Genomic DNA, 15,970 nt, shown 5'->3' with positions numbered 1-15,970 from the left:
GTGCTGTGTACCCTGAATTTAACTTGGGGCCCTCCAAGCTGCAGAAATTGTTCCACCAGCCCAGGGCTCCTCTTGCATCCCTTATGTTCCTGGTACCTATGGCTGGGTGTTGGAGTTGTGGGCTTTGGAGTGACAAATGTTACATGGCGTATGTACTTGCCTTCTGCTCTCATGGCTAAGTACGTAGGGAACTGTTCTGTGGTATCTGAAGTGTGGTCACAAGTCCTATATCCACTGGGAAGGATTGCTGGGGTGCTTCCCATTAGCCCACTCTCCCCTGGTGATGTTCAAACTTGTTTCCCAAACTGTGCCTTATGGAGTGTGCCACTATGTCTGTTGGAGTGAGTACTGTACACTGTAGCATTGTACGTTCTGTGTGGGGTGGGTGAAGAAGTGCCTGGATCATTGCAATGATATTGGCTGCCTCCACATCTCATGTGGCCATTGTTACCGGTAGTGGTTGTGGCATATGTTTGAGCTTTGAGCTGCATCAGAGAGGGAGGATGAGCATGTCTATAATTAGTTTTGTTTTTTGTTTGGAGGTGTGTTATTACTAACTTCATGTATATATAGCTGCCAAGTTTTCCCTTTTCTCACGAGGAAGTCTATTCAGCATAAGGGAATTTCCCTTAAAAAAAGGGAGAACTTGGCAGCTATGCATGTATAGCAGGCATAGGATGCATCAGCTATAACATTGGTGTATTGGAGACAATTATATGACCTGGCATAAATAAGAATATAGCACAACTTTATCGGAGTGGGGAGCTTCGGAGCTAGCAAAGTAAAGCAGTATTTTTTTTACTGCACTTTGCCTTGGCCAATACAAGAACTGGGCTGTAGATGTGAAGCTGGCTTTGCCACTCGATCAAGGTCTGCTGAATGGCGATTAGGATTGTATTCTAATTTATTGAGAGCAATTTTTGTAGCCCCAACCAAGGCTGCATCACAGTTTAGCTAATACTATCCAAACTCTCAGCGTGATCACTCTCTTCACACACAAACACACCTTTTCTCAGGAAACTTCAACCTTAGCTTCTATTGAGGGAATGCCAGTGTGGGACAATTAAAGGTAAAGGTAAAGGGACCCCTGACCATTAGGTCCAGTCGTGACCGACTCTGGGGTTGCGCGCTCATCTCGCATTATTGGCCGAGGGAGCCGGCGTATAGCTTCCAGGTCATGTGGCCAGCATGACAAAGCCGCTTCTGGCAAACCAGAGCAGCACATGGAAACGCTGTTTACCTTCCCGCTGTAGCGGTACCTATTTATCTACTTGCATTTTGACGTGCTTTCGAACTGCTAGGTTGGCAGGAGCTGGGACCAAGCAACGGGAGCTCACCCCGTCACAGGGATTCGAACCGCCGACCTTCTGATCAGCAAGCCCTAGGCTCAGTGGTTTAACCAATTAGCAAGCAAATAAATCCTGAAATTGTATTGTGTTGTTTTGACTGCTTAATGAGGAGTTGTCCATCAGCCAGTGTAACGATGTGTACAAGATCAGAATGCAAGGTATGTAAATGTAATTGCATAAAGCATAATTTAAAATATAGTTGTTACTCTACTGAGTTTAATTGGAAACTGCTTCAGCAATAGTGAGATCATCTGCCACATCTTAATATTCCCACTGAATATTATTACTTGTATCTTCATTACTTGTACTGTATTGTAAGACTGCTAGTTGTTTAAAAACTGTTGTTACTCTGAACCTATGGAACAACAAAGGCTAAATATAAATCCATGACCCGTAGTCTTTCTGTCTGTCCTTCTACTCTCTATCCCTATTCAGGCATTATATTCATGAATAAGTAATATACAAAAGCTTAAAGAGGGGGGCCAGGTATGCTAGTTCCACCCCCCCCCATCCTCCTTCACAACTTCCATTACAATACTTTACATCGGGTGGGGAACCCTCTTCAACCCAAGGGGCCACATTCCTTTCTGGACATCCTCCCAGGAGCCACATTGCAGCAGTTGGTAAAATCACAGGCAAATGTGGGCAGAGCAATGAATCTGTATTTTACCTTTGTGTGGTAAGCTAGATAATTTACAGAATTGCACACCCCTCACTAACCTCCATCTAGGCAAGCAAGAAATGTAATATGTGTTAAAGGACAGTTTCTAGCCATAAAAAAAAAAAAACACCTGAGGGTGCAAAGCAGGGATGGTGAGAGGTGTGGTCTGGAGAGGCCCGAGGGTCAGATAGAGAGGCCTGGATTTACACGATTAACTAGTACCATCCTTTTTTATCCCAGGCTGATACTGACATGTACTGTAATTCATGTTTTGCCATGTTCAGTCTAGAAGCTACACAGGAAACACTTCATAATTCAGTATGATTCTAGTGAACAGAGTGCTGAGTATTTTGCACAAATTTTAGTGACCATCTGCAGGAATCCTGCTCTGCTCCCGTAGATTCCCTGGGCAATGTAGAACCCTGCAGAACTATTCAGAGACCTATTTGTATTTTATATTTTTAAAAAGAAACACCTGCATTAGCAGAGATTCAACTGTACTCATGCGCAGAAAGACACATGGAATTTTATTAAGAAATGGGGGTGGGGGAACTGTCAGTTTTTATACTTAAGAGCTGCAAAATATGAACAGTCTAGAGACTATACTGGTATTGTAGCTTTGGCCATTAGCGTATGTATGTGAGGTGTTGTGTATTAGTGGTTTTTAATCAGAGTTAAAAGGGGTCCTTCTCCAGGAGGGAGCCTGGACCTCCAGCAGAGCACAATTGAGCACAATTGAAAGCCCTTACTGGCTAGTAAAATGACAGAGACCAGACCAGAATTCTAGTGAAAAGCAAGGCGGCTAGTTAAGCCTGATCTTTATTAAAAGACTGTTGCAACAGGGTGCTCCCCCACATGGAGGAGAGAGGAGGACCACCCAGAACAAAGGTGTGCCCGCCCTTATATAGACATTTCATATTGCCCACCCTGGAGTCCAAGACCACCCCCCAGATACATCATACCTACATCACAGAAAAGGCGGTCTACAACAGAAATCTGAGTGTGTTGTTTTTACCCTGTCTGCTAGGTTACCTGTTAATGGTCACTTGACTGGATTACCTGAGGAGTCTGGCCATCCTTTCGTAATGATAATAATTCCTGAGCCAGGTCACAGGCTCACCCTATTCACACCTTAAATGTGCTCTTAAGGCAGGAGTTGTGAGGACAGAGACAATGGGGAGGTTTCTGCATTTCCTTCTACCTTGTAGAGAAATACTGTATTTGAGGTGGCTGAAAGAGGAAAAATGGCTTTAGGGCTTTTCGTATGGGTTCCAGACATGTGGTTTTATATATTTATATATGTGTTTGCTTGGTACATTTATGAACATTTATATATGTGAACATTATATATATATATATATATATATATATATATATATATATATATATATATATATGACCTAAAAATTATTATAACAGGTTATAATGCCAAACCGCAACAGGGGAAATCAGACACAAGTTCAAATCCCCCCCCCAAATGAATTTTACTTGGTGACCTTTGGCTAGTTACTCCTCAACTTGATCTACCTCACAGAGTTGTTTGGATTTCAAGTTTCAAGAATGAAGCTGCCCTACACCAAGACACCTTGGCTTGCTACCTAGGAACAAGGCCATTGTATTTTCATAGTTTTTCCGAAGACACTGAAGGCAGCCTGCTATTGAAGTACGGATTCAGGGTTCCTGAATGTTTATCGTGGCTGTGCGTGCCTAGGAAGCCATATCGCAAACGAAGAGAGCACCAATAGCTTTGTTTGAAGCGCTGGCGTACGCTTATGTATGAAGGGGTCGATGAGAACGAGGACGCTCGACAATGTTGGGATTCCATGGTAAGAATCCAAAGCTCAGATGTGACTGGAAAATGGCGGCTCGCCGCAAAACATTATGCGGTAGTGTTGACAGCCCACAACAAAGATGGCGACAGAGTCGTCAAGCCCTCTTTGCAGGTATCGACGAGATGCACCACAGACTTCGTTCCTTCTGACGCTCTTCTTGTATGAGCTAAAGGAGGCCGCTACTCCTAGGAAACATTGTAGCAGTGGCAGAGGTTCGCACTTTTCTCTAACTCAGCTTTTATTTCAAATCCTCGGCGATTTTTCTCAATGAGAAAACTAGTTAGTTACAACTCTACCCTCTGAGACACGGGCGGACAGGCCGTTGGGAAGAGCTGAGGTTATTCCTAGATGTTTCTGTTTCCTTTCGGACGGGGGGGGGGGCGCTCTAACTCCTGTCTCTATGGTCGGCCGCGCGCGCGCGCTGCAGCCTGGTCTTCTGACGTAAGGCGCTCAGGGGCGGTCCCTCACGTGACCAGCGGCGTAACGCGACGGCGCCTGTGGCTCATTGCGGTGCGTTCGCGGCCTAGTTGCCTTTGCCGGGTTTAGAGGCGTCGCGAGGGAAAGGCCTCGTTTCCTCCGGCAGCGCTTGCGGTGAGAGGCGGGTGACGTCCGGGCCGCTGCCGCTAATCCTCCTCAAGGAACGGGGAGGGGGCGAGGACATGACGGGCCTCGCCGGCATGGGGCACCTGCGGTACTGGGCGCCACTCTAGCAGGGGGCGGGCGCGGGTCGATGGGGTTGGGGGGGGTCCTCTCTTGGTTTCCCCGGGGGAGGGGGAATGGCGGAATCCGCGACCTACAGGCCACGAGGTGGGGGAGGGGAGCTGGGCGGCGGGATCGGGTCCTCTTTTGCGGGGAGGGGGGTGTTTGGAGGTCCCCCCTCTTTCTTAGCGGATGGGCGGAGGGAAAGGATGGAGGCGCTAGTGGGCGAGAGCTTCTTAGAAAGGGAGGGCCACACTCTCAACCGCCCTGCTAGTTAGCCCGTTTAGAACGAATCCTTATAGTTGTTCCTGGGAGCCCCCTGCGTGTTTTGTACACGGGCCTGATTCACGACGTGCGTGTTCAGAGCTTGACAAGCTTTGACTCGTACGTGTGAATGGGGCCATCGCAGATCACGCAGAATTGTGAGCTTATTAAAGCGCAGTGTTCTTGAAAGGTCTCACTCGTGCAAAATAACACTGCAGCTTCTATACTTGCACATGCAAATAATCTCGCAGAAGTACCTGCAACATGCTAACCATAATGTGGTTAGGATCAATCATTCATAACTGTGTTTTAAGTAGCAGGTTATTGTTCCTTTAATGCAGGCAAGGCTATGGGATGTAACGGTAATGAATCTGCACATCTTCAATGGAGGTTTTCCATTATGTGTGTGAGAAATGTGTTTTAAGCCTTAATAACATTTACTTGAAATGAAACCCCATTGGAACTTGGTATGAATTAGACTTGCAGTAGAAATAATGTTGGGAGAGCTGGCATATTGATCATAGCTCAGGGTAGAGCATCAGCTTTGCATGCAGAGGGTTTCAGATTCAGTTCCAAGCATCTCCAGGTAAGGCTAGGGAAGACCTAGTCTGAAATCCTGGAGAGCCACTGCCAATCAGCCTAGGTATTGCTGACCTAGAAGGCCATGTGGTCTGACTGCTTTTTAACTCTAAATATCTCCAGAAAATTCATGTTAAATTAACACTGAACATTTCAGATCTTTTTATGCAATTCCAAAATACAGTAGTTCATAGTCCTCTGGCTCTGTTTCTGGTGCTCTTAAACTAGTTGTCTACTTCTGTTTAGGCAACATTTTGATAAAATATTAAGAAAAATGCTAACTGTATTGCATCTATAATCTGTTGTTCTTTTCTTGTTATTTAAGACAAGATGCCACCAGTTAATCCAAATTTGCAATCTCTGGTGCAGACTGATTATTGATATTTGTTCAAGCATAAAACATCTATAGCAGGATGAAGAGGATGCAAGAGGAGTACCTTAAAACAATACAGTGTAAATAGCATAACTTTAGGTGTATCAAAACAAACTTCTATATAATCGTGGCATTTTTTTCCTTTTCTAAGCATAATAGTATTGCAAATACCGTACTTTTCTGTCTATAACACGCCCCCTATTTTGGGGGACTCCAATTTCAGAAAATGGCCCGTTTCCCACAGCCACCAATCACACTACAAATTGCCAATGACAATCTGCAGCTCATGGCTGCAACCCGTCACCCTACCCACTACCCATGTATAAAATGCCCCCAGTTTTTAAACTTTTTTTTTTATAGTAAAAAACCCTAGTCTTATACATGGAAAAGTACGGTATTTTGTTGGTCACCTGTATTTATTAATATATCTATTTCTACACCACCATACATTTCAAGGAGATGTATATATACGTGTTAAACGTGAAATGTCATTTTTAAAAAAATACAGATTAACATTAAGGTGACTTGGTAAGCAAAAACTAAACAGCTACAAAGGCCTGTTGGTACTGTATTTATAGGATCGCTGAGGAAGATGTGGTTTGGTGTATGACTATGTCCCTTTTAATTTAAACTTAATTTAAAACTAGTTCAACAAATGAGAAATATTCTGGGATCATATAACATGACCAGTAACTTTTTCTCTTTCATGCATCTAAAAGCCTGACTTTATCCAATATTTTTACTATCTGACTCCCCCACCACCACCCTTAAACTTTGAATTCTATAGAATTCGTCTTTTAACTCCTTTTTTTGTCTTTTTACATACTGAAGAGCCTCATCATAAAAGCTGGATTCATTAAAATGCCATATTTGCAAGACAGTGCTATACATATCTACTCAGAAGTACCATTGTTTTTCATGGAATTTACTCTCAACTAAGTGCAAATGGAAATTCAGTCCTAATGTCTCATCTTTATCACACACACACACACACACACACACACACACACACACACACACACCCCTCACCTCCTAGGATACAAATGCTTCCGAGCTAGCTTATAAGTAACATTAAACTATGTTTTAAAAAGTAAAGCAACACATGATAAGAAGTAGCAACGTACAGAGCTATTGGGATTCTTTCCACAGGACATATGGTGGTAGATCACCGTCTGGGAAGTGAGGGAAAAATCTACTGGAGCAGGTTCTGATGTTGTCTTTGCCTGCATTCCCATCTCTCCTGGAGTCCTTCCCACAGGACAGTTGATGGCTCTGATGTGATTTTCACCTGCATCCTTCTCTCTTGGAACCCTCCTGAGCTCTGCTTATTATCTAGCTGTCTTGCCAGTATCCAGTGTTGAACATGGCAGAAATAATTTAATTTATTCCTGTATTTCTTGACATTTATTCAATACACAAATCTCTTAATTTTTTTAAACGGTTATATGTATTTCAGACTATGGCAGAGCTCTGTATTTTAAGGCGGCATTCTAGGAATAAGCACTTTTCTCTATCCATGCCAAGGTTTTTGGCCAAGTTTTGTCCTTCAATCTTTCCAGGTTTATCTCTTTACTGCTAACTTGTTTATATATGGTTTGAACTGGTTTGAACTTCTGCAACTCCTGCCTGCTAACTTTACTTCCAGCAGTCAAATTAGAATGCTTCTCTTGTAATCTTCAGACCTAACAGTGCTGAAATTTCATTCGTGACTTGCTTTCACATGTCCCCCATTGTTTTCTACCTAGGATGTGGATTTCCTGAGTGGAGGGAATTAATTAGAAAATGTAATGCTGCACTAAACTGTTTGGATATGGCATGCATGTTTGACTTTTATATAGCAGTGAGAGGTTAAAAAGTATACCATGTCAAATTTTCATACTGTACAGTGGTACCTCGGGTTAAGTACTTAATTGGTCTGAAGCGAACTTTCCCATTGAAAGTAATGGAAAGTGGATTAATCTGTTCCAGACGATGAAAAACGCCCCCTAAAACAGCAATTTAACACGAATTTTCCTGTCCAACAAGACCATTGATCCATAAAATGAAGGCAATAATCAATGTACTGTACTCTGGTCCATGGGGTCACGAAGAGTCGGACACGACTAAACGACTAAACAACAACTATAAAATAAATAAGACAGTATTTTAGATGAAAAAAATTAACATTTACAGTACAGTGGTACCTCGGGTTAAGTAATTGGTTCCGGGGTGCCATTCGCACCCTGAAAAGTTCTTAATCTGAGCGGCGATAATGTGTGCGAAGTGCTGATAGAACGCTTCTGCGCATGCGCGTGCAGCAGAACCCGGAAGTATACTTCCGGGTCTGCGGAGTACTTAAACTGAAAGTACTCAAACTGAAGCGTACTTAACCCGAGGTATGACTGTATAAATATTTCTTTAAAATGTGCTTTGTGTGATTTAAGTCTTACATTCTATATTTTAATTATGGGTGTTTATAGTTGTAGTTGATTTGTTTACTTGCAAACCCTATATAAGTTTGTTTTGGCATTAAGCAGTATAAAAAAGTTGGGTCTTCAATCAGTTTCACCTGCTACACCAGCTGAAGCCATATCTGGATTGGAATATTCTGGCCATCATAGTCCATGCATTGGTAACTGGATTACTGTAATGCGCTGCATGTGGGCCCACCCTTTTTGGCAGCTCTAGCTAGTGCAGAATGCACAGCTAGATTGCTAATGGGGACAGATGGCCAATAGCATATAACCCCTCTGCTGAAACACCTGCACTGGCTGCACATATCCTCCCAGGCCAGGTTCAGAAGCCCAGTTGGCTTTAACTAGGTGTTTCGTTGACTTCATACATTCACAGTCAGTCAGGCAATGAGGCGGTGGACTTACACATGCAAGTGGTGAGCTTGGTGACTGAGCATGGACTTTATACAAAAAATTAAAGCAATACTGTATGTACGGGAGTGGGCGGGAGGCAGGTGTACTAAATATGACAAATGTTTAGGTTTTCCATACTAGACAGATGAAGAGCGTTTTTCTCCTTCACATTTTTGCGGTTTCCATCCCTTTGTTTTTTTATTACTGCCCAAGACTCTCTGTTCTTTATCTCTCCCTCTCCCCGTCTTTCAACTTGTTTTCTTTATTCCCCATGCCTGCGTTCCTGCCTTGTGCTATAATCTTACTTTTTTATTGACCAGCCATTCCATTTTCTGCTCATGAATCCACACTCCTTTCCACCTTCAGATGCTCCTCAGACCGACTACTTCAGTCTTCCCTAGATCACTATAAAGTCAACACTTCTGTATCCGTTTGATATCAGTTAACCTTTCCCTTGCACTATTCTTACGGCTGCTTGGTTAAATTATCATTCATGTAATGTAGAAGCTGCCTTATATTGACCACTTTCAGACATCACATTAAACTTTGGTATATCACGAGAATAAGCCTAAGCGAGTCTGGGGCTTGTGTACTGCAGAGAGGACTTTATACAGTTTTAATTTCATTTTTTATTAACTGCAGCTTGAGGTGACATACCAATCTGACAAACTGGTTAATCTTAACTACCTGTGGTTGGAAAATGATTTATTTGAATAAATCAAAGTTAAGATTAACAGTAGTTTTTCAGGTTCAGGCAACACAGACTGTTATTACAAAAAATTAATGACTATTTCAGAGGATTTGGGGACGCGCAAACCCAAGACTCACTTAGACTCATTCTCATTATGATAAAGGATAGTTTCTTGTGTCGTCCAAATGCAGCAACTGTTTGTTCATCTTGTCCTATATTGTTCAGTCTAACTGGCAAAAGCTTTCTGGTGCTTCAAATAAGAGTCTTTCCCAGCCTGAAATCTTTTCGTTACGGATGCCAACAACTGGACCTGAAACCTGCATGCAGAGGGTGCTCCACTACTGAGCTTAGCCTGAGGTCATATGGTTAGAGCAAGCATTCATGCTTTTTATTGTTGAGCTTTAGGTTATTGTTGGGCAAGAGCACCCATATTTCATTTACTTGGAAGTAAGTCTACTGATTTCAATGGGACTTGCTTTCAGGTAAATGTGTATAGAATTGAACAAATAAAAGCATTAAATGCCTTGTCTTAATATTTACTTTGTTTTATAAATTTATATGCCACCTCTTTATACAATTTTACAATAGCACAAGCAAGCAGTAAATATCAAGATGATACAACACCAAATCTAAAAACAGGGCGGCAGCAGACAAAAGCAAAGCAAAAATTCCAACTCTAAAAGCAACCTCAAAAACATAGTAGGTTATATCCAGTTGCTGTTGTCCAAGCACAAGGGCTTTTGATCCAGCAGGAGCAATCCTCCTGAGTCAAAGCCATATTAACACTTCATATAAAACAGCAGCACCAGAATTGTACTTGGAAGCACATGGGAATCTAGTGAGCCTGCTTAAAAACTTGTGTCATATAGTTCACATAACGGTCATAACCGATGCTTTCCCCATGGGAGAGCTATTTTCTCATTGGAAATGCATCTTATCACTGACTTTTTGTAGATTGGTGAAGACACTTCTCTTTGACTAGGACTTTGGGAGGGCTCCGAGGATTAGTCATCCAGCATTAAGCTGGAGTTCCTCAGTTTGGATATAATGGGGAATTCTGGCTTAATACAAGCCTGGGTAGTTGCATCAAAGCTGGTGTGCAATGAAGGGAGCAGCAAGGGAGGAATATTCAGCTCCACTGCAATTCTTATCCAAACTGGGCCATTGTGGCCACTAGGATCAGCTGTGTTCCCGACTGAGCCTTTTATCTCCACAAAGCTTGCTAGCCCTACCTACATAGGGTAGTGTTTTGTGCAGCAACAGCCTGAGGTGAGAACCATGCTCAATGGGCTTTCTCTGTAGGTCTTTCACAGTTAGATATCTCATCATATCTGATAACTTGGAGCAAGATGTGCTTAGGCAGCCAACTGGTTTCTAAGAGTTAGGCTAGAGCTCCTGTTTTCCACCTGGTTTTAAGCACCTTGCTCATTTAGGGGTAGAATAGAAACAAATGTAAGCAAGCACTGATTTGAAGCTGATAGGTTCATTCTTTTTCTAGGTTACTGCTAAAAATGTCTTTTCCGCCTCACTTGAATCGCCCTCCTATGGGTATCCCAACACTTCCACCTGGAATTCCACCTCCACAATTTCCAGGTTTTCCTCCGCCTGTACCTCCTGGTAAGTTTTCTATCAGAAGCTTGTCTGATCAACCTCATTCTTCTATATTGGTCAGTAATATCGTAAAATTTTAGGCTGGCATTTAGTTTTTCTTTGTGATGTGAACAAAATAATCCTGCAGCTTCTATACTTCCTGAGAGCACTTTGTAGTGCTATTTAGCCTATTTAGTACCTGATTTGAAAATATATATATATAGTTTTTTGGTAGCTCTTGCTCAGAGACTATTAATGCAACCTCTTATTTCACAGGGACACCGATGATTCCTGTGCCAATGGGTATTATGGCTCCTGCACCAACTGTAAGTATTGCATAAGCCACTGTTCACTGTAAATACCTTTTTAATTTAAATGATAAATTTGAAAAAAAAATTCCAAGCAGTTTATAAAAAAGCATTAAAATAAATAACGATAAAGCCATAATTAGCAGCATCAAATATTAAAACACAGCATGGTTGTGTTCATCTTCTCTACTGTATATGTAACACTGTACTGATCCCATATCATAGTTAGCAAATTGGGAACCATTCCCATGAACACATGTCCCACCCTCCTCCAAAACAAAGTCCTACCTCCTTTCGCTTTTTGCTTTAACTATGTTTAATCATTGGATTTGCACTGACGCTAACTATGGTTAGGGTGACGTCTTTGAATTTGAAAAGAATGCGCATGAAAAATTTCAAGGCTGTAACTGTAACAAATTTAAATTCAAGGTTCCTGACTTAAATGTTACTTCCTGTGTGCCTTTATTTATAAAGCATGTGTATTGCAGTTTGTGAAGTAGAATCGACTCAAAGGAACTGTATGAAATTTCCTTTGCAGGCTAATCTGTTCAGGCAAAAATGATTAATGCTAAGTTCCTGCTTGGTAACTTAGGAACAGGGCTTTTTAAAACTTACTAATTGTTGTAGTGAAAAAAATCACAAGAGGTATTTGTTCCTTATCCATCAGGTTCTGGTCCCAACTACCGTGTCAATGGTTGGAAAGCATATGGGAGTTAGAAAGGAACATCCAGGTCTAAAGAACAAGGAAAATGATGAAAACAGTGGTCCCACTACTACTGTTTTTGTAGGCAACATATCTGAAAAGGCTTCAGACATGCTTATACGACAGCTTCTTGCCGTAAGTGGAATTGCCTTTTAGAAAGCAACCTTGCAGTGTGTTGATTAAGAGATTTTAGTGTTGCTTAATTTTTCATTGATTTCATTGACTTTTTGTAGTCTTTAAAATGTTATTTAAATTCTTTCAGTTAAGTGTTCCATATGCATGCAGGGCTTTTTAGCTCACCTCTTCCCCATACCTCTGGAAAGTCCTCCCTCAAGAGCAGGGCCTTCCAGACTGTATCTCATGACACATGAGGGGATGCCCTACAAAGATATATATAATCTACCCCCAATAGACATGCAAAAAATTCCGCATTGCAGGGGTTTGGACTAGATGACCCTTGTGGTCCCTTCCAACTCTACAATTTGATGATGATGATATTTATACCACACCCATCTGGCTGGGTTTCCCCAGCCACTGTGGGCGGCTTACAGCATATAAAAAATTGTAAAAGCATCAGACATTTAAAATTTCCCAATACAGGGCTGCCTGAATCTATGAAATGTTAGATTATTGCTACATATTATTTTAGCCCTGAAGCTGTTTACAAATTTACTTACCAACCTGTGTGCATTGTGTGTGTTAGGATGGTCAGTGGTGGGTTGATGTAGTTTAGGCCGTTACTAAACTCTGGAAGTGAAGCTCTTTTCATGGAAAATAAGGCTAGGTTATGCCTTCACTAGCAGTATGTCACTGGTAATCACAAGCTGGGAGAGTACAGATGCTCTCAGGTCCTCCTTGCAGATCTCCCATAGGCTCAGCACTGTGAGAACAGGATCCTGGACTAGATGGGCCACTGGCCATCATCCAGATTCTTATCTAATGGGTTACAATGACACTATTAAAAAACTTAAATCAGATTGGATTTGAAGGGCAAATGTCCAGGAAAGAATAGGTTTTCATTGTGTAAAGTTTAAAAAGATATTTCTGTCTAGGAAAGAAGTTCCATAGCTGGGGCACCACTACTGAAAATACCATATCTAATTGCTATGCCTCAGATAATAGGAGCAGATGCAACAGATTCTTGCAAAGATTCCAATCAAGGAAATGAGTATTTGGAAGGAGATGGCAGACCTTCAACTCACCAGGGTCGCAGATTCGGGTTTTAAACATGACAGCCTTTAGAATCATAGAATTGTAGAGTTGGAAGGGACCCTGAGGATCATCTAGTCTAACCCCCTGCAATTTGGAATATGCAGCTGTCCCATACAGGGATTGAAACTGCAACCTTGGTGTTATCAGCACCATGCCCTAACCAACTAAGCGATCATAAATGATCATGATTAGTAGGGTTTTAAGGAATTATAAGTGAAACCCATTTGCACAATGAGACTTTGATTTCTATTTTTTCCTTTCTAGCCACATACAAGCCCCAGAATGTGCGCTGATGTGTCGCCTAATCCTCCAGATTTTGGTAGTGCACGTCCCAATGCATGATCATGCTTTATAAGATGCAACCCTATTAATATATAGTAGTACAATTCTTGGGACCCAGGTGGCGCTGTGGTTAAACCACTGAGCCTAGGGCTTGCTGATCAGAAGGTCGGCGGTTCGAATTCCTGTGATGGGGTGAGCTCCCGTTGCTTGGTCCCAGCTCCTGCCAATCTAGCAGTTTGAAAGCACGTCAAAATGCAAGTAGATAAATAGGAACCGCTACAGCGGGAAGGTAAACGGCGTTTCCATGTGCTGCTCTGGTTTGCCAGAAGCAGCTTTGTCATGCTGGCCACATGACCTGGAAGCTATACGCCGGCTCCCTCGGCCAATAATGCGAGATGAGCGCGCAACCCCAGAGTCGGTCACAACTGGACCTAATGGTCAGGGGTCCCTTTACCTTTACCTTTAGTACAATTCTTAATTCATATTTTGTTTTAAAGCAGGTTGTTTTTAAAGAGACACTTTACAAATAAGGAAGTGGTAACTTAAAATTTTGTTTAGTGTTTTAAAAAATCTGGTTATTTTTCCTCTCCTTTTAAAAAAATAATCAAACCTGCTGAGGATATGTTTTAAGACAAACTTTTATGTGCAAGGAGTAAGGAGCTGTCTGGAGGGGTAGAAGAGGTTAAATAATAATGATTAGCAGGGTTGTGAGAATAAAATACCAGTACTAGACTCCACCACAATTATTAGGCGTGCTAATTTCTCTTAGGATGTCTTCTCAACTGACACAAAATTCATTGAGAACTTTCAAGAGTGAGAAAAGTTTTCTGAGTAGTAAAAAACCAAACAAACAATCGCCTCAATAAACATTATATTAAAAATATTTTACAGAAATGTGGCTTGGTTTTGAGTTGGAAGAGAGTTCAAGGAGCATCTGGAAAACTTCAAGGTATATATCCCTTTCTTTTCTTTTTGTCCTTTAATAGCTGTGAGGATATAGGCAAGCTTGGTTAAATTTCTGAAGTGCCCATGCTTCAGCAGCAAGGGCTTAATTTTATTTTTCCTCTGAGCTATTCTGTGAATCAATAAGTGTATCAGATGGAACACAGGTTGTGCCTTCCACTGCAGATCAACGATGATCTGGGCCCTTGATCTGTTACTGCTTGCTACCCAACTGTACTGTACCAACATAGCACTGAGAATTAATGCTGCCATGCTAACCAGCTTGCCCTACTACTGCCAGAGTGGATTGTAACTTTATGCAGCCAGTTAAAAGTTGCAGCAACCTAGTATTCTTGAAAAAATAGTAACTGACCGTAATGGGATTTCAGATGAAAGGCAGCATCACAGGATGGGTGCAGCCTTCATCCTCTGAATTGCAGCTGCTTGGGTTTATGGGATTGGGCTGAATATTTTTCTAAGGCATTTAAAAATGTGTTTTAACTGAGGTCGTGGCATATATTTGGTGTACAGTAATCATAAACAAGGGACCTAGGTGGCGCTGTGGGTTAAACCACTGAGCCTAGGGCTTGCTGATCAGAAGTTCGGCGGTTCGAATCCCTGCCAACCTAGCAGTTCGAAAGCACGTCAAAATGCAAGTAGATAAATAGGAACCACTACAGTGGGAAGGTAAACGGCGTTTTCATGTGCTGCTCTGGTTTGCCAGAAGCGGCTTTGTCATGCTGGCCACATGACCTGGAAGCTGTACGCTGGCTCCCTTGGCCAATAATGCGAGATGAGCGTGCAACCTACAGAGTCGGTCACGACTGGACCTAATGGTCAGGGGTCCCTTTACCCTTCACCTAATCATAAAACAAATAGTTGAAATAGTTGACATTAAAGGCGTGTGTGTGTTGCTCTCGTGCATATATAATTTTAAAAATTTGTTTTTATATATCTCAATTATTCATCCTCTAGCCTTTGGGTTCTGCGAGTATAAAGAACCAGAATCCACACTACGTGCACTCAGGCTACTACATGATCTCCAAATTGGAGAAAAGAAACTTCTTGTGAAAGTTGATGCTAAGACGAAGGCTCAGCTAGATGAATGGAAAGCGAAGAAAAGGGCTTCCAATGGGGTATGTTGTGTGTAACTCTGCTAAAATGGGACAGGAAACAACTGAATTACAAATAAATTGGATTGGCATTAAGTGCTCTTAGTGCTTTTACCCGATTTGCTTATTCTGTGTTGCAATTTAACCTGCTATGCTGATGTTATTACACCTCTTCTGCAGATGACTGTCACACTGTTCTTTTGTTTAATTTTCATGATTGGAATTTGAGTGTGAACTTCAAATTCCCAACAAACTGCACTTTCTGCATGAGAAACTGAATTATAAAACTTGCTGATAGAAGGTTAAGGGAAGTTGGAGGCTCTCAGATCAAATCTGACCATTTTCAGGAGGAAACCAGATGCCATACTCTCTGCTAAACTTGCTGATCCAGAGTGGAGTCTGCCAACTCCAAAATAAAAAAATCTGATTCCAGCTGGATATGACCAGCAGGAAAAGCTTTGCTTAACGTACAAAGTTGTACACATGCTTGCATGTCCTCTGCCAACAAGTGCTGTGTCCATATATAT

The 15,970-nt window shown here is 41.9% G+C and overlaps 1 protein-coding gene across 4 annotated transcripts in view; it reads left to right on the top strand.

Moving 5' to 3' along the window:
- The first annotated feature begins 4,296 nt into the window (after positions 1 to 4,296).
- The window catches only part of RBM25 (RNA binding motif protein 25), a 37,772-nt gene continuing 26,098 nt past the window's right edge, over positions 4,297 to 15,970 (top strand). The window contains exons 1-6 of one of the 4 annotated variants that reach the window (XM_035112920.2): positions 4,297 to 4,433; positions 10,793 to 10,911; positions 11,161 to 11,210; positions 11,860 to 12,030; positions 14,281 to 14,338; positions 15,307 to 15,467. In XM_035112920.2, the coding sequence (XP_034968811.1) occupies positions 10,806 to 10,911; positions 11,161 to 11,210; positions 11,860 to 12,030; positions 14,281 to 14,338; positions 15,307 to 15,467 (546 nt within the window). In that variant the 5' untranslated portion in view covers positions 4,297 to 4,433; positions 10,793 to 10,805. Of the gene's footprint in view, positions 4,534 to 10,792; positions 10,912 to 11,160; positions 11,211 to 11,859; positions 12,031 to 14,280; positions 14,339 to 15,306; positions 15,468 to 15,970 lie in introns of all 4 variants that reach the window. The other 3 variants (XM_035112902.2, XM_035112894.2, XM_035112912.2) reach the window with 3 other exon arrangements.

Source organism: Zootoca vivipara, chromosome 1 (genome assembly GCF_963506605.1).
Source record: "Zootoca vivipara chromosome 1, rZooViv1.1, whole genome shotgun sequence".
NCBI lineage: Eukaryota > Metazoa > Chordata > Lepidosauria > Squamata > Lacertidae > Zootoca > Zootoca vivipara.
The sequence above is the reverse complement of the archived record's forward strand: the minus strand, read 5'-3'. Positions and strand labels throughout refer to the sequence as shown.